The following is an 18503-nucleotide window of genomic DNA, read 5'->3' as shown; positions in this document are numbered from 1 at the left end:
GGATCCTGCTTATACACAGAACTGTGCACAGAGGCCTAGGACATCAGTGAGGTATGGTGTACCAGAAACTCACCTCAGTACTTAGAAACCCCCCAACCAGCTAGCATCAGTGTCACATTAGCTCTTCCTCCTATAGCAAAGTAACCAATGATTAGACAACCTAGAACATGCGACTTAGTACAAACTCAGGAATGGTGGGAAGTGAGAACACTCTTTCGTTATACTCTCAGGAGTAAAGAAGAGACGCGGTAAGGTTAAAATATTTATTTTAACGAAGTGATCTCAGATGCAGTATCATAGCCAACATAAGCAGACATATGATTAAAAATAATATGGTCAGCATTGTTACAATTCCATAAAATACAAAAGGAGAAATCATATTACAATGATGGTGAAAACAGGACTTATAGCACCTAGTTTTAACACCCTCCCTATATAGAAACAATGTATTATAAAGTAAAGAAGTCTCTTAGGCTTGTTTTGGGGACCCCATTACCTTTCCGCTCAGTAAGAGTAAATCACATCTGGATCAGTTAAAGCTCTCTGCATCCCTGGAAACGGAAAATCTTCCAAGTGTGTGAAATCATGGCAAGTGTGCAATAATAAGGTTGCCAGAATCTTAGTTGGCTCACAGCTGCCAAATTGTTGTGTCTAGAAAGCGTTACTCGATCAAGTCGAAAAACAGCTACCATGTTTAGATAACCTTGACGGCTTCAGCACTCACTGTGCAGACTAGGGACATGATTTAAGTCTAGAGATGTCGAAAACAAAACCCTTTCTCATGTGTAGACCTTCACAAAGGTTAACTTACAAAAACAGCTTTGCAGTATTGTGTGCAAAAGCGGCAAAAGGTAAAATGGTGTTTAAATTTCTAATAAGCCATGCTAAGATAACATGCGCGCAAAGCAGGTCTTAGGCCATACTACAAACCTATGAGGAATAACAAAATTACGTTCCGGGGACATAGAAAATCCTCAGTAGCAAACTATTAGACCTCACATAAACACACGGCCTAAATAAGTGTATAACTAACTATAGACTCATTCCAGTGTACACTTAAGGAAAAATCAACAATCAAGAAACACTAAAAGCGCACCATAAGATTGCATGGCACAATATTATAGCCTAAATATAACCAACAACAAGTTGTGAAAATTAAACCAAATTCAAAGCAGGGACAATGAAATGTCAAAGCAAGATCTAATTCTTATTCAAATCTCTTCCTAAATGTAAATCAGAAAATATCATATACTCATGTACAGATGCTATCCACAGTAATGGATCATATTCTTACAAGATGGCCAAAACATGCCATTGAACATGTTGGCTAAGCCCCTCCTTAACCATATTGGCCATCCAAATCCACCTATTCTCCTTTATTGTGAGCAAGACATCTATATCATGTCTTCTCCTGGGGCACTTCACAACTTCCAGAACGAACCATTTCATTGCATTAGGGGCATGTGAAATAGTCTTGTAGTGGTCAACCAAACGAGAATTGATGACATTACAACTGATTCTAGATTGATGCTGTATGATACTTTTCCTCACCTCTTGTGTGGTTTTACCAATGTACAATAAACAAGGACATTCACTACTCTAAATAAAAACATTGCCCCGCAGTTGGAAAATAAATTCAGTTCCCACATTCTTACATTCAAAACACATGATTTCATGAAAGTTGTGGTTGAACATGCTGTGCAATTGCCACATGGATAATGTCCACAAGTAGGAGTTAGCCCCCAGATCTGACTGATTGTGATTGGTTCTGGTTCCGCACATGCTATGACCAATCAATCTTTAAGATCTCTCACTCTTTTAAAGGAGAACAAAGGTTTCTCCCATTTGATGTGTAGCGTATCTAATAAATACCTGTTTTTAGGATTATCTCTTTAATCCTATTGGACTCCGTACCAAACATAGTCATACATGCCAAATGGGACTGATTCGGTCTCTCTTTTAATCTTCACAATGAATCAGGATCAAAATTCCATGCCCGTTTTAGCGATCTTTTGACCAACCGATATGGGTAACTTCTGGTAACCAATTTAGAAAGTAGTGCCTTTGCGTCGGCAAAATTGTCATCCTTTTCTAGTACAGTTATGCCTAATCCTTAACAGCTGCCCAAAGGGAAGCTTATCTGTCAAGTTCCTCGGATCGTGACTATAATATTTCTACAGAGTATTTCTTGCTGTATGTTTAGTATGGAGGCTTATATAAAGGCAGCCTTTCTCATTGGTGATCTTCAGATCCATAAAATGTATCAAATTGTTAACTTCGAGAACTGTAAATTGGCATTCTGGTTATTTAACCATTCATGGAAAGCAAGTGATTCGTCAGTGGACCCCTGCAAATTAACAAAACACCATCTATGTATCATAGTCACTTCTTTATGTTCCTGTCATTGGTTGGTATTAGTATAAATACATACAAATAATACATAGTTGGTACTAGTATAAATAGTTCTCTCTTCAAAAGCAGTAACATTCAAATTAGCTATGTCTGGGGCAAAAATTGCCCCCCTCGCAACTCCTTTTCTATGGGCATAAAAGTCCTCATTAAAAATATAATCGTTGCGTTCCAAAGCTATCTTAGCACAATCTTTAATGAAACTCGTCGGTATATTATGAGGGCTATGTCTGGTTTCAAGAGTAGACTCTATAGCTTCCAACGCTACTGATTGTGGGACTTTCATCTATGTCCATTGTTACAAGTATGTTACAGTCAACATCGAATGTCTCACCTTCCATTTGTGTAATTACTGTAAGACTATCTCTGGTATAGTCTGGTAATCACAGGAATATAACGTTTTATGAAGAAGTCTACGTATTCTGTAAGTGACTGTAAAATGGATTGAAACTCTGCAACAATCGGTCTCCCTGGTCGACGTTTGTCATCTTTATGTATTCTAGGTAGCGTATAAAATGCTGGTATGGTACAAACATCTTTGTTCATATGATCAAATTATTTTTTACTCAGTCACATAGCAATCAAACCTGCCACGGTTAGTGTAAGGATTTCTTTCTTGATAAAGTCGAGTTTCATATAATGCAAAGGATTCTGTAGCTGCCTCAACACCTTGTTGTCATAGTCTAGTTCACCTTGAACTATGATCGCCCACCCCTATCACTGCCACCCTCTGGTTCATCACTGCCACCCTCTGGTTCACCACTGCCACCCTCTGGTTCATCATTGCCCCCCTCTGGTTCACCACTGCCACCCTCTAGTTCACCACTGTCACCCTCTGGTTCATCAATGTCACCCTCTGGTTCATCACTGCCACCCTCTGGCTCATCACAGCACCCTCTGGTTCACCACTGCCACCCTCTGGTTCATCACTGTCACCCTCTGGTTTATCACTTCCACCCTCTGGTTCATCACTGCCACCCTCTGGTTCATCACTGTCACCCTCGAGTCCATCACTGCCACCCTCTGGTTCATCACAGCACCCTCTGGTTCACCACCGCTTCACCACTGCCACCCTCTGGTTCATCACTGTCACCCTCTGGTTCATCACTGTCACCCTCTGGTTCATCACTGCCACCCTCTGGTTCATCACAGCACCCTCTGGTTGACCACTGCCACCCTCTGGTTCATCACTGCCACCCTCTGGTTCATCACTGTCACCCTCTGGTTCATCACTGCCACCCTCTGGCTCATCACAGCACCCTCTGGTTCACCACTGCCACCCTCTGGTTCATCACTGCCACCCTCTGGTTCATCACTGTCACCCTCTGGTTCATCACTGCCACCCTCTGATTCATCACAGCACCCTATGGTTCACCACTGCTTCACCACTGCCACCCTCTGGTTCATCACTGTCACCTTCTGGTTCATCACTGCCACCCTCTCGTTCATCACAGCACCCTCTGGTTCTCCACTGCCACCCTCTGGTTCATCACTTCCACCCTCTGGTTCATCACTGTCACCCTCAGGTTCACCACTGCCATCCTCTGGTTCACCACTGCCACCCTCTGGTTCACCACTGCCACCCTCTGGTTCATCACAGCCACTCTCTGGTTCATCACAGCCCCGCTCTGGCTCACTGCCACCCTCTGGTTCACCACTGCTACCCTCTGTTTCACCACTTCCACCCTCTGGCTCACCACTGCCACCCTCTGCTTCACCACTGCCACCCTCTGGTTCACCACTGTCACCCTCTGGTTCATCACTGCCACCCTCTGGTTCATCACTGTCACCCTCTGGTTCATCACTGCCACCCTCTGATTCATCACAGCACCCTATGGTTCACCACTGCTACCCTCTGGTTCATCACTGTCACCTTCTGGTTCATCACTGCCACCCTCTCGTTCATCACAGCACCCTCTGGTTCTCCACTGCCACCCTCTGGTTCATCACTTCCACCCTCTGGTTCATCACTGTCACCCTCAGGTTCACCACTGCCATCCTCTGGTTCACCACTGCCACCCTCTGGTTCACCACTGCCACCCTCTGGTTCATCACAGCCACTCTCTGGTTCATCACAGCCCCGCTCTGGCTCACTGCCACCCTCTGGTTCACCACTGCCACCCTCTGGTTCATAACAGCCACCCTCTGGTTCATCACAGCCACCCTCTGGCTCACCACTGCTACCCTCTGTTTCACCACTTCCACCCTCTGGCTCACCACTGCCACCCTCTGCTTCACCACTGCCACCCTCTGGTTCACCACTGTCACCCTCTGGTTCACCACTGCCACCCTCTGGTTCATCACTGCCACCCTCTGGTTCATCACTGCCACCCTCTGGATCATCACTGCCACCCTCTGGTTCATCACAGCACCCTCTGGTTGACCACTACCACCCTCTGGTTCATCACTGCCACCTTCTTGTTCATCACTGTCACCCTCTGGTTCATCACTGCCACCCTCTGGCTCATCACAGCACCCTCTGGTTCACCACTGCCACCCTCTGGTCCATCACTGTCACCCTCTGGTTCATCACTGCCACCCTCTTATTCATCACAGCACCCTCTGGTTCACCACTGCTTCACCACTGCCACCCTCTGGTTCATCACTGTCACCCTCTGGTTCATCACTGCCACCCTCTCGTTCATCACAGCACCCTCTGGTTCTCCACTGCCACCCTCTGGTTCATCACTGCCACCCTCTGGTTCATCACTGTCACCCTCAGGTTCACCACTGCCACCCTCTGGTTCACCACTGCCACCCTCTGGTTCACCACTGCCACCCTCTGGTTCATCACAGCCACTCTCTGGTTCATCACAGCCACACTCTGGCTCACTGCCACCCTCTGGTTCACCACTGCCACCCTCTGGTTCATCACAGCCACCCTCTGGTTCATCACAGCCACCCTCCGGCTCACCACTGCCACCCTCTGTTTCACCACTGCCACCCTCTGGTTCACCACTGCCACCCTCTGTTTCACCACTACCACCCTCTGGTTCACCACTGTCACCCTCTGGTTCACCACTACCACGCTCTGGTTCATCACTGCCACCCTCTGGTTCATCACAGCACCCTCTGGTTCACCACTGCCACCCTCTGGTTCATCACTGTCACCCTCTGGTTCATCACTATCACCCTCTGGTTCACCACTGCCACCCTCTGGTTCATCACTGCCACCTTCTTGTTCATCACTGCCACCCTCTGGTTCACCACTGCCACCCTCTGGTTCACCACTGTCACCCCCTGGTTCTCCACTGCCACCCTCTGGTTCATCACTGCCACCCTCTGGTTCATCACTGCCACCCTCTGGTTCATCACTGCCATACTCTTGTTCACCCTCCCACCCTCTGGTTCATCACTGCCACCCTCTGGTTCATCACTGTCACCCTCTGGTTCATCACTGCCACCCTCTGGCTCATCACAGCACCCTCTGGTTCACCACTGCCACCCTCTGGTTCATCACTGCCACCCTCTGGTTCATCACTGTCACCCTCTGGTTCATCACTGCCACCCTCTGATTCATCACAGCACCCTATGGTCCACCACTGCTTCACCACTGCCACCCTCTGGTTCATCACTGCCACCCTCTGGTTCATAACAGCCACCCTCTGGCTCACCACTGCTACCCTCTGTTTCACCACTTCCACCCTCTGGCTCACCACTGCCACCCTCTGTTTCACCACTGCCACCCTCTGGTTCACCACTGTCACCCTCTGGTTCACCACTGCCACCCTCTGGTTCATCACTGCCACCCTCTGGTTCATCACTGCCACCCTCTGGATCATCACTGCCACCCTCTGGTTCATCACAGCACCCTCTGGTTGACCACTACCACCCTCTGGTTCATCACTGCCACCTTCTTGTTCATCACTGTCACCCTCTGGTTCATCACTGCCACCCTCTGGCTCATCACAGCACCCTCTGGTTCACCACTGCCACCCTCTGGTTCATCACTGCCACCCTCTGGTCCATCACTGTCACCCTCTGGTTCATCACTGCCACCCTCTTATTCATCACAGCACCCTCTGGTTCACCACTGCTTCACCACTGCCACCCTCTGGTTCATCACTGTCACCCTCTGGTTCATCACTGCCACCCTCTCGTTCATCACAGCACCCTCTGGTTCTCCACTGCCACCCTCTGGTTCATCACTGCCACCCTCTGGTTCATCACTGTCACCCTCAGGTTCACCACTGCCACCCTCTGGTTCACCACTGCCACCCTCTGGTTCACCACTGCCACCCTCTGGTTCATCACAGCCACTCTCTGGTTCATCACAGCCACACTCTGGCTCACTGCCACCCTCTGGTTCACCACTGCCACCCTCTGGTTCATCACAGCCACCCTCTGGTTCATCACAGCCACCCTCCGGCTCACCACTGCCACCCTCTGTTTCACCACTGCCACCCTCTGGCTCACCACTGCCACCCTCTGTTTCACCACTACCACCCTCTGGTTCACCACTGTCACCCTCTGGTTCACCACTACCACGCTCTGGTTCATCACTGCCACCCTCTGGTTCATCACAGCACCCTCTGGTTCACCACTGCCACCCTCTGGTTCATCACTGTCACCCTCTGGTTCATCACTATCACCCTCTGGTTCACCACTGCCACCCTCTGGTTCATCACTGCCACCTACTTGTTCATCACTGCCACCCTCTGGTTCACCACTGCCACCCTCTGGTTCACCACTGTCACCCCCTGGTTCTCCACTGCCACCCTCTGGTTCATCACTGCCACCCTCTGGTTCATCACTGCCACCCTCTGGTTCATCACTGCCACCCTCTTGTTCACCCTCCCACCCTCTGGTTCACCACTGCCACCCCCTGGTTCATCACTGCCACCCTCTGGTTCACCACTGCCACCCTCTGGTTCACCACTGTCACCCTCTGGTTCATCACTGCCACCCTCTGGTTCACCACTGCCACCCTCTGGTTCACCACTGCACCTTCTGGTTCATCACAGCACCCTCTGGTTTACCACTGTAGATTATGGGGAGAAAGCACACCTGCCCAGCCAGCCTCAACCAAGACAAATTAATTTGGGGCTGGTTAATGTGTCACTGAATTTGAGATTCAAGTCCGGCACCTGCTTCCTTATCTGTAAGTGTTTCCTGTTGTGCTATACTTGTAACTATTCTCTGACCCTGCTTCGAGGGTCAGAGCTTGGTCAGAGAATAGTTGCAAGTAGGCAACGAGCCCTGGAGGTGCCACTCAGGAAGCACTTACAGGGTTACAGCAGGTGCCCAAGTTGAAGTTAATTTCTTTGTAACCATTTTGTAAATGGTTACAAAGAAATTAGCTTCAACTTGGGCACCTGCTGTAACCCTGTAAGTGCTTCCTGGAAAAAATGTGTCCCGCTCATGGATTTGCGGATTTTTCCGCAATTTCGCGAGATTCGCGGATCACGAAATTGCGGAAAATCCGCAAATTCCGCGAGTGGAACGAATTTTCGGCCCATACTTACTGTGCTGTAGGAGAGACTGCAATTTTTCTACCTGCTTTGCTATGTTAGACAGCTGCCTGTTGCTTCTTGCCTGAAAGTGAGAAGGACTGTACCTGCTCTCCAAGGGCTTGTTGACTTGCCTCCTGTTGCTGAAGTCTCAGGGATAGCAAAGACTTTACATTTCATCTTCCCTTCAGCACCTGGACTTTACTCGATATAAGTCTTGCTCTGCCAAGTGGTACCAATCCAGTCCATGACCCTTGGATGTGAGTTTAAAGTAATGCATCTGCCAGTACCTGCCCTTCGATATCTCTGAGCCAATCAGACACCAACCTATCACCTGCCATGACATTGGGATCAACGCATCGCCACCGCCGCTGCGAGGTCTGGACCTGGCATACTGCCCTCAGCACCATGGCAGCACCTCTGGAATCTCAACACATCACCACCAACGCGTAGAAAAGATAAACACATCGTCTTCAGTGTGAATTGATCCAGCACCTTTCCCTTGCATTCCAGACTTGGCGGTTCGTCCATGGAAACGAGGCCTCGCCACTACTGTATTTCGTTCTGCAACAAGGAATAAGGTACTTTGCTCAGCGGACCCTCCATGGGTCCTGTAACCAGCCTGCACTCTGTCACGGGCAGCCTGAACTCTTGACTCCTGAGTAATCCCAAAGCACTATTTGCTTCTAAATGCTGTTTTTCACTTATTCTTTTAAAAATTAAATCTTTACTTGTACTTATTGGATTTTTGTTGTTTTGGTCTTTTTTGATCAGAATATAATAACTTATTTATCTAAACTGGTGTAGAATCTTTTTGTGGTGTTTTCACTGTGTTACTGTCTGTGTGTGTGTGCACAAATTCTTTACTCATTGCCTCTTTAGATGTGCCTGATTGCTCTGTGCCAAGCTAGCAGAGAGTGAGCACAAATGATCCTTTAATGTGTACCTCACTTACCAACCAGAAATCCGATTTCTAACAGGCTTCTATAGGAGCAGTTAAAGTCCTAGGTCCACATAGCCCTTGCAGCTAATTTACCAACTTGAAAATCCACACATGTATGTTCCTGTTAAAGGTAGAAGTTTTTGGTTTTCAGCGTGTTAACAGCATTAAGGTAACAGCTCCATCTTTCACGGGGGTGTAGGGTAAAAGACATGAGATTTCTCCCTGGGTACAAATACAAAGACAATAAAGTGCTTGATTTACTCATGCTCAATTTTCCATCGGGAAAATTTCACATTGGTAAAATTTGCATGCTTGAATACTTTTGGAAACTTCATCTGTTTTAGATTTTTAGGAGTTACTCCTGGGACACTTTGTGAATACCATAAAAGTGAGAAATGTGCTTCTAACAAAGCAGCACTCGTTGGGAGGAAATTGTATAACGTTTCCTACGAAATTTCTAAATCGGACCATGTGAGCAGAAGGGATACTCAAACTGGTATAATAGCCAATTAAATTCAGATAGTACTCACAGTTAATGCTGGCTACTAATGAACAACATCACAATGACTGATAAGCTTTCTTTGCAGCCATATGTTACAGAAAGCTGTGCGGTACTGACCATCAGTGCTGCATTGTAAGACCGCTCTTCAAAAACTGATAACTGTTAATCATTGAAAAAAGATTTTTCTTTCCAGAAAATTTGAAAAGTGCACAAGTGACAATATTATTGTAAAAAGTACCTTGACCTGGAAAAGCATCAACCATTGTGTCTCTTTCTGTCTACAGTTTTTTGCTGCTATGGAGCACAGTAATTATCATGTATCCCACTAGCCTGGCTGTGATCACCTTGACATTTTCAAACTATGTTCTACAACCTGTGTTCCCAGACTGTATCCCACCTTACAATGCTTCGAGAGTACTTTCCATCGTCTGCTTATGTAAGTATTGATTATGTATGTTATCCTTTTAGTAACAACAGACAGAGATATGAGGCAAAAGAGTTATCACAATTGGCGGTTGACATCAATAAATATGATTGTTTGCATTAACCTTCAAATGGCCTGTTCCTTCAAGTTGGCATGGTAACATTGTGGCTAAATCATCAATATGAGGAGGCCAAGAGTGAACTCTCTTTCTCAAATTGGCAAATACCTTGTATGTGCATTGTAAAGGGGAGTATCTTGATAAAATTTACATTAACAGTGAATTTGAAAAATATTGTCAATTTCTTTCCTTCTGTACATTAAGAGTCCTTGTGAGAAAGAGTTTGCAAATTATCTCTACAGATGCTACTGATATTTTTCATGTACTTTCACCCCTTCCGCGATGCTTTCATCCTCTCCACACTGATCGTATCAGCTCTCTTACACTTCCTTCTGGGTTGCTCAATATGCGTTTCTAGCCAAAAATATTGAAAGAACAATGTTATGCCTCTTGCAAATATACACAAGCCCTACCATTTTCAACAACAGTTAGGGGACAATTGTCTTAATAGCAGTGCCAGAAGAGGTGCACAGGGAAGGTCGGTCCTAGAAAGACCTTAGTAGGGCCTTAAGCTGCCCTTTTTATAGCCACATGGTACAGTATTTTAATACCGCTATGCATGTGGAGCACCAGTTACTCCTTCTACTCCACATGCTGCTACAGCTGTCACCACAAAGACTACACTCTACAAATCACACAACCTTTATCAGTCTAAAAGTTAGTGTGGTTTGCTGGTGGCCCTGCCTCTTTTTGGGTAACACCACACCCCATGAACTCCTGATCTGGACCTCCATCACCTGTCCTAGAAGTGATATCACCTACCACCCATGACCTGAACGTCCCACCCCAGAAGCTTACCCAGGAAGTAACTTGGTAGGTATTGATGCTGTATGAAGTGGCTTGACAGGCACTGATGTATTAAGTGACCCCACCATCTAAATCTCAAGTGGTCCAATTACAGTTACCATTCAATATATCCCAACCATACAGTGTGTAAGACTTGACTTAGTTGCTGAATTGAGCAACTAGTTTCCAAGAGTTCAAACCACACTTACCTCTAAACCCTACCTGCATGCAATGCACAGACGTATTCCAACTGGTGACCAAATATCCAAGTCCCAAGTGGTCAAACCACACTATCTCTGCAAACCTTCTGAGCATCCAACATGCAAGAAGTGATGTAACTGGTGACCCTAACTTCCAGTTTCCCAGGGGGTCAAACCACACTTCTCCTTCAACTCTTCCCATAGTGCTATAGGCAGTAAGTAATGGAACTAGTGACCCCACATCCTACCAATCCACCCTCACACTTTCTACCAGGCAAATCACAGGGAAAGTGACATAGAGGATTACCATAATATAGTAAAGTGCACCAATCCCATAAGAATATACCCTGCACCGTGTCATAAAATATGTGTGAATATGCCCTGACCTGTTTTGCAAACTGCAAGCAACTCCTTTAGAATGTGCTTTATATTGATTTTCAATTCTAAACAATCAATATTAAAAGGAAAAGGAAGCAGAAACTATTTGAAAAAGTTAAAAGTTTTTTAAGCACATGTTTGAAAAGTGATTCATTTTGGTACAGAAAGGAAGAATACAAAAACACATACAAACACACACATACACATATATATCTTCACTGCAAAAACCAAAGGTTAAAGGGACGTTATAGTTAGATGAAAATCGTAGTTAAAACATTCAGTTTTAAACTAACAAAACCACCAGTTACAGTTATCTTAAGCACCTCTAACTCATTCCCTATGGGAGCTATAATCCCCCTACCCCACCATGCACAGTGTTGTCATCAGTGATGTAATTTCAGATGCTGCAGTGATGTTATCAATGGTGTCATAGAATATGTTATGGGTGATGTAATATGGGACGTAATTAGCAGTGCATGGCAAGGGTGCCAAAACTCACAAAACTGCAGTGTACTATTTCCCTTCTGCAACAGTGCTATACAGTTGCACAAATAAAGTATTGCAGGGCTCTGGAGACTCTAGAAGACCCATGTTCTTAAAAAGAGTCATTTTCATAACATCTATAGTTGCTCGTGTTCCCACAAGGTTCTCACATCAATGTGGTGGTTGGAAACCACATGTGTATTTACCAATGCCAGTTGAGGCAGCTGCTCAAAGTTAATACCCTGCTGGGTTATAAATTAATTGTGCCTCTAGCACTGAACGTATCAGTGGTAAATACAAGTGTTGGTACACCATCTATATAGGATATCCATTTTTGAAATACAAGCCCACCTGATGTTTTGTGCCTTCTACAGCATGCTAAAAAAACATTTCTTTCCTTTTAGAAATGTATGTCAGAAACTGAACTATTATTATAAAACAATGCTTTTTTTGCTATTTAGACAATACCTAGATGAATAAGTTGGTCTCACTGTGGTTAAACTTTACCTAAAGGAGAGCTTTTCCAAATTTCATTTAGTCCTACCTATCTCTCCTGACAAACTTGAGCCACGAATACTCAAAAATTGTATGAGACAACTACGCTTTTCTTTTCCTCACATTCCTTAGCAACTCAGGCGAAACAACGAATGTGCCTGAACTATCATTCCATTTACAACACAAGTTGTTACAACAACTTGCCTTAGGGAGGTGCTGAACTTTGGAATAGTACAATTTACTATTCCAACTCCAGTCCCTGCAACAGTAGGGAAAGCGCTGGAATTTAAAGTCCAACGCCACTTTACCTAGTGCAGAGCATTGACTTGCGTTGCAAATGGAATGCTTGGTTCAGACCCATTTGTTGTTTCGCCCGCGTTACAAAGGCAACAAATTGTTTGGCGGTCATAGTATTTGCTCTTTCCCATAAAATACATCTCTTGTAGAATGTCTTGTATATAAAGGACTGTCAACTCTTGCCAGGTGACAAAGAGTTGAAAAATAGAATGTGAGAACTGAAAATTAGCGTGTGAAAGTTGAGCAATAGAGAGAGAAAGAGAGAGAGAGAGGGTGTGTATATGTGTGACTGTTTTTCAGCTGTTATTTTTTCGCACACACAAATTGCTAATTCATGTGAAGGAGAAATATGCATTACATCTCGCAAATAGACTGCATGATCATATAACTAAGATTAACTATAATTTTTCACTTACAGTACTCAGATTTGCATGGCCTGGGTTTTGAAAGCTGTTATCTAGTCCTTTTTAGGGCATTGATGCTCAGGGCAGTTCATTAATGTCCATAAACCTGGTACTTTGATGGCATTCACAAACCTCTTCTCAGCTCATACCCATCCTGTAAATGGTTGCAGATTACCCTTAACTGAGAAAGGGACACCCCCAAAATTGGTGGAGGTGTTAGAGAAATAGTTTCTACATACGGGGAAATATTTTCTTCATGGATCAAAAAGTATGTGCAAATGCCGTTTTGGCAAGCATTTGCACAATAATTGTCCACTACATATGTTTGCACATGGGTAACTGCTTATGATTGAGTGTGGAAAGCTATGGCTGTAAAAGTTCCAGAAATTCTTTGAGGATTTCAGAACTGTAAAAATCCATTCTTAAATTCAGGTGCAACTCTACAAGTCTCACTTTCAGTTTTTTGTAAATCAGACTCAAAATACAATGCTTCCTAATTTACAATTCAATTTTGTATTTTAAGAAGAAAGATTGTCAGGGAGATCTTCTAGTACATTTTGATAAAGGACCCCAATGCTGGCCTTCCCCAAGATCGAGTCCATGAGTGTATTTTTAACAAGCGCAGCAGGGGAGTTTTGGAAGAGGCGGCTTATATAACTGCGTAACTGTAAGTATTTAAAAAATTCATGTGTATCCAACCCGAACTTGTCTTTCAAAGATAGAAAAGAGGCCATATTGCCCTCATGAACTAAATCCCCCAAAGTTAAGATACCCGGGGATCTCCACCTAATTGTAACCAAGTCCTGAAAAATGGAGGGCAATAACCTAGCGGCAGCCAAGGGTGTGTAAAAATTGATGTTAGGGATCAACCATTTCCGCCGCACCTTCCTCCAGACTGAATAGGAAAAACTGGTACAGATATAGCACTTGCTTCGGATCTTTCAAATTCAGTTTTAATTTCTGGGAGCCTGCGCTCCCAAAGTTATATGGCCTTGTTCGACCTGTATTATACCCCCGCTAAAATATCTAAATGGGGAGGTGGTGGGGTTCATGGTTGTCCAAGATGTGGTTTATCGGCAGCCAATGATATACATATGTTTTATTCATGCAATAAGCTAGGTGTATTTCTTCAAGATGTACAATTATTTATTAATAATTCTCTGAAAATTTCGGTGGGACTTTCTTCTGAGCTGGTAATAATGGGTTTTGAAACACAAACTACTAGATCATCTTATGAATCGGCTTTCCTTTGTATTGCAATGGCACTGTTCCGCTTATGTATAACTTCTGAATGAATTAACCCGACTCCCCCCCCGTTTTGAATTGGAGAGCAAGGATCTTAGCTCTTATAATTTGAAAATACTTTTATAAACATCATACCCTTGATTGATATTGACCAGAAAATATTGGTTTCATGCTGAGTAGTATTTCATTCTCTCCTTGATTCTCCACTTCCCAGCAAAGATCTCCACTTCTTTTTTTTTAACACATTTCATTTTTCAAATTTTTCAGATTTTACAAGGTTGCATGATTCTATAGGATCTGCCAGCATTGTTAGTGATTAACAAAATAGAATGCTCCTTTGTCACTGTAGCATGCACAAATCTCCTTACTTTTTGTAAGCTTAGAATTTTTTAGAACATTTTACCAATGTACCATGAGATGCATATGCAATGCACTTTTACATTGTCTAAGTTTAATTGTATGTAAATACATTTTCAGCAAATGAGGTGTTCCCCAAGCATCTATCCCCGCACCTACTCTTTTTACCTCAGACCTTGAGTCACTAAGTATGATCCTTAGCCAGGCAGGCATGTCCTCCCATTAATATTCCAACAACACACAATGTTACCTCAAAACCTCCACTATCGCGAATACCAGCCCACTTATGCCTCTGTTCAATCAAAGGCTGGATGTCGACGCAATTTCTCCTAAGGATTTCAAATAAGGCTGCATGTTTACCGCTCCCCCCGTTCACCCCACCAAGAGGCAAGCTGGATGCCAATCTTTTTGATTACACAAAAATGGATGACTTCCCCCCTACCTGAAAACCAAATATTACATCTTTGGACTTTAGATTCCTCACTCATTCTTACTCCTCACATTAACAATGTGGCCAAGACCAGCATTTCTTTATCACTATTGTGTCAAAAAAGTAGATACATCATTCCCAAAAGATCAAATGAAAACTGCAGTTCATGACTTAGTGATTTGTAGTCTAGACTTTAGACATTTTGTTCTGCCAGATATCTCGCAATCATATCCTGCCCCACTAAAGGCAGTACAGCATTCAGCAACTAGGCTAGCAATGTATTCAAGAAATATCAGCAACATCTCCCCATACTGTGTGACCTATACTGGTCACCGCTAAAAGTGAGGATGAATTTAAATCTGTGCTGACTGTCTTACGATGCAATAAGGGCTAAGAATCCCACTACAACTTCTCATATCAGAGACCAAAGAAATATCCTCAGCGGAAATGAACTGGGAATTGAAGTCACCGAATTCTGAAAGGCTTATAACCAAAACAGATCTTGTTCAGGGGCTGCAACATTAGTGTGGATCAACAAATTTCAGAACTCGGACAACCCTCATCAAGTTCTTGAAACAACTAAAGTCAAACTTATTCCTTCTCTCTACAACCTATTCTTCCTGATCTCCCACTCAATTTGGATCCCTACCCCTTGTTTGTTCACTAAGTTACAAAGCTACCAAAGAGACGAACTTCCATAGAGAATAACTTTTATTCATTTTATATTTATTTTGGCATTTGTGTCCTCTTTACTTACTCTGCTGCTGCCTATGCTGTCCCTACTCTGTGTTTGGCTGTGACTTGCAATAATGGTGTCTGCGTTTGAAGCTGTATATGTGCACTGAGAGTTGCACCTGGGCAGTAGGCATTGGGGTTGGGCACTAGTGCTGTGTTTGGTATTTGGAGGTTGTGCCTAATCACTTAGCGCTTTGTCTAAAGCATTTAGAGCTGTTCCTACACATGTGTGCCTAGACTTGGTATTGTGCCTGTTCATTCGGTGGTTTGTTTTGGTATATGATCACTTTCCAAGTGGAAGATGGCTGCAGTTATGACACAGCAAGGATGAACAGAAGGAATATCAAGACCAATGGCATATTATGCCAGTGCCCAGGTTAATAAATAAAATAGGCCTTTTCTGCTTTAGCAAACTTTATATGTTCTATTATTGATCTTGCAGTTATTGTTACTTTTTTCACTGGTTGGTTGGGCAGTGAGCTATGAGTGTGGAAGAAGCAGGCCTAAGCAAATCTTGCTATGTGAATTGTTCTGTGTTTGATAGCCAATTTGTTTAATGCTCCATCTGGAAGCATTTGTCACATTTTTCTACTGTAAATTGCATACACTCCACCCTGCTCTATTGAATATGCTTCTTCTCCATGCAGTACTTCTGACCTGGGTGAATAGCTCCAGCGTTCGATGGGCTACTCGCATTCAAGATATATTCACAGCCGGAAAGCTATTGGCCCTCGCCCTCATCATCGCTGTGGGACTGATGCAGATCTTTAAAGGTACTACTAACCCACACAACTAGGACCTTTGCTTCATATAGTACATTATAATTCTTTTATTTCTTCCATTATATTTGCTCTTTGTTTTTACAAAATGAAAGATATTTACTGGTAAGAACACTGAATACAGAAGCTAGGCTAAAGAGGAGGTAGTCAAGAATTTAAAAGCAACTTATTGCTTAAGGGCATAGAAATAGTTTTATAGCAAAGCACACTGTTAGGGACTGTGGTTATCAAAAATGAATAAACAACTTTATTTTAAGCCCTGGCTACAAAGTTAGGAAAGATGCAAGGCTATCACTTCATTGCTACATTCAGGGGCTAATTTACAAAACTTTTCTGAGTAGTTGCAACTTACTAATCTTTGTATATAAACTACACCTAAATAGTCAGGCCTTATTCATTAAGACTTTTTTGTCACTCACTGATAAAACTCAAGAGTAAGGTATGTTACTTAAGGAAAAAATGTAGAGTGATCCATTCACAAAGACTAGTCAATTAGTCAGCAAGTCACACTACTTTATATTGGAAGCATGGTGGCACAGTTGGTTTGCTGTGCAACCACTGGACGCATTCATGTGCAGGAAAGCCCTTAGAATGGTCTCTCAGGCAACAGTGTGCAGTGAGGCCTCAGCACACAGGGCAAGCTGATCATAAGGGGAAAGGCCCAGGTCTGGTTCAACAACAGATTGTGAGGGTGTATGCTCTCTGAGGTGGTGAAGCCTTTTCAGTTTGGCAGGGCAGCACCAAGGCTCCACAAGGAGAATGAGGCAAGCTCCACAACCTACTAGCTCACTTAATGGGGGGAGCACTCCCAGGTGAAGGAGCAGTTCCTCAGGCAATCCTCAATGGAACAGGTATGCCCAAAGGCTACTTGAGCTATTCCTTCTTGGACCTTTGCTCGTGGCAGGGCACAATGGGGTCATGTTCCTCTCTCTCGGGTGACATATGGAGAGCATTGAATGCACTACTCTTGTTGATTGAGATTTTGGGTTCTTAGGCCACACTTCTCTCTTCAGTGGCCCTTGTGGCTGCACCTGATGTAGATGGGCCTATAGTTGTTGAGCAAATGCAAATCAGGTTCTTAGCATTTAGAACAGTCTGCTTCCTTCTCCTTTAGGTCACAAAAGGGCCAACCTGCATTCACAAACAGTGACCGCTGGGTCAGGTCAACCAGTGAGAGCAGGTGTAATATTTGAAATTGTGGAAGGAACCAATTTGGATCATTACTTCTATATCCAGGTATAGTTTGATCTATGAGTAACAAAGATTCCATAAAATTCTCAGTGGATCAGTTTCCATGGTATTAGAGATATCGAGCACATAATAAGCATCTTTCTTATAAAGTCCTCCAACCAAATACTAGCTATTTCTTCGATTCATGTCTCTTCAGTTGTCTTCTTTAGCTGACAGCAGGGGGCAGGGATGAGGCTACACTTGCATTTGTGACACCCATATTCAGAGAACAGTATTTTGACACCATGTTCTGGATTCCAACCCTGTACAAAGAGGAGCATGTGCTGTCTGAGGTTGCAATCTGACAAAAGCAACAACTTTCCTTTGCAACCTGCTAGATGTAAAGCTTATCCCAGTGGATGTTCCTATGATATAAATATGCCAGGCCCAGCATTCTCTTAATGGAGAAGGTGGTCTATGTTATGCAAGCATTACACAGAGCATTACACAGAGTTATACTATGCACCCCATAGGAAGGGATGGCCCTGACAAAGTCAGGCATATGTTTCCATCATTCTACTGTATTGTATTACTGTTTGTATACCACTTTATATAATCCTTAAGAGACCTAAAACAATAAATGTCCTGGATTGTCTAAATACAAAATAAATGACTCACCAGATCACCCCAGGAACATGTTCCTGGCCAAGCTGTCACCCAAGAAAGTAAGAAAGTAAATGTAAGTGTGGTTTATTTTCTTAATCTAAGCTTCTCTCTCTCTCTCTCTCTCTCTCTCTCTCTCTCTCTCTCTCTCTCTCTCTCTCTCTCTCTCTCTCTCTCTCTCTCTCTATATATATATATATATATATATATATATATATGCCACAATACTCCTCCC

General features: G+C 43.9%; 1 protein-coding gene across 2 annotated transcripts in view; it reads left to right on the top strand.

The window, feature by feature from the left end:
- SLC7A10 (solute carrier family 7 member 10) overlaps positions 1-18503 on the top strand; it is a 524312-nt gene that overhangs the window by 315544 nt on the left and 190265 nt on the right. For both annotated transcript variants that reach the window (XM_078669294.1, XM_078669295.1), the window contains 2 exons: positions 9589-9740; positions 16304-16429. In XM_078669294.1, coding sequence (XP_078525420.1) covers positions 9589-9740; positions 16304-16429 — 278 coding nt within the window. The remainder of the gene's footprint in view (positions 1-9588; positions 9741-16303; positions 16430-18503) is intronic.

This window comes from Lissotriton helveticus, chromosome 12, assembly GCF_964261635.1.
Source record: "Lissotriton helveticus chromosome 12, aLisHel1.1, whole genome shotgun sequence".
NCBI classification, from domain to species: Eukaryota; Metazoa; Chordata; class Amphibia; order Caudata; family Salamandridae; genus Lissotriton; species Lissotriton helveticus.
Note: the sequence above shows the minus strand (reverse complement) of the source record. Positions and strands in the feature narration are given on the sequence as shown.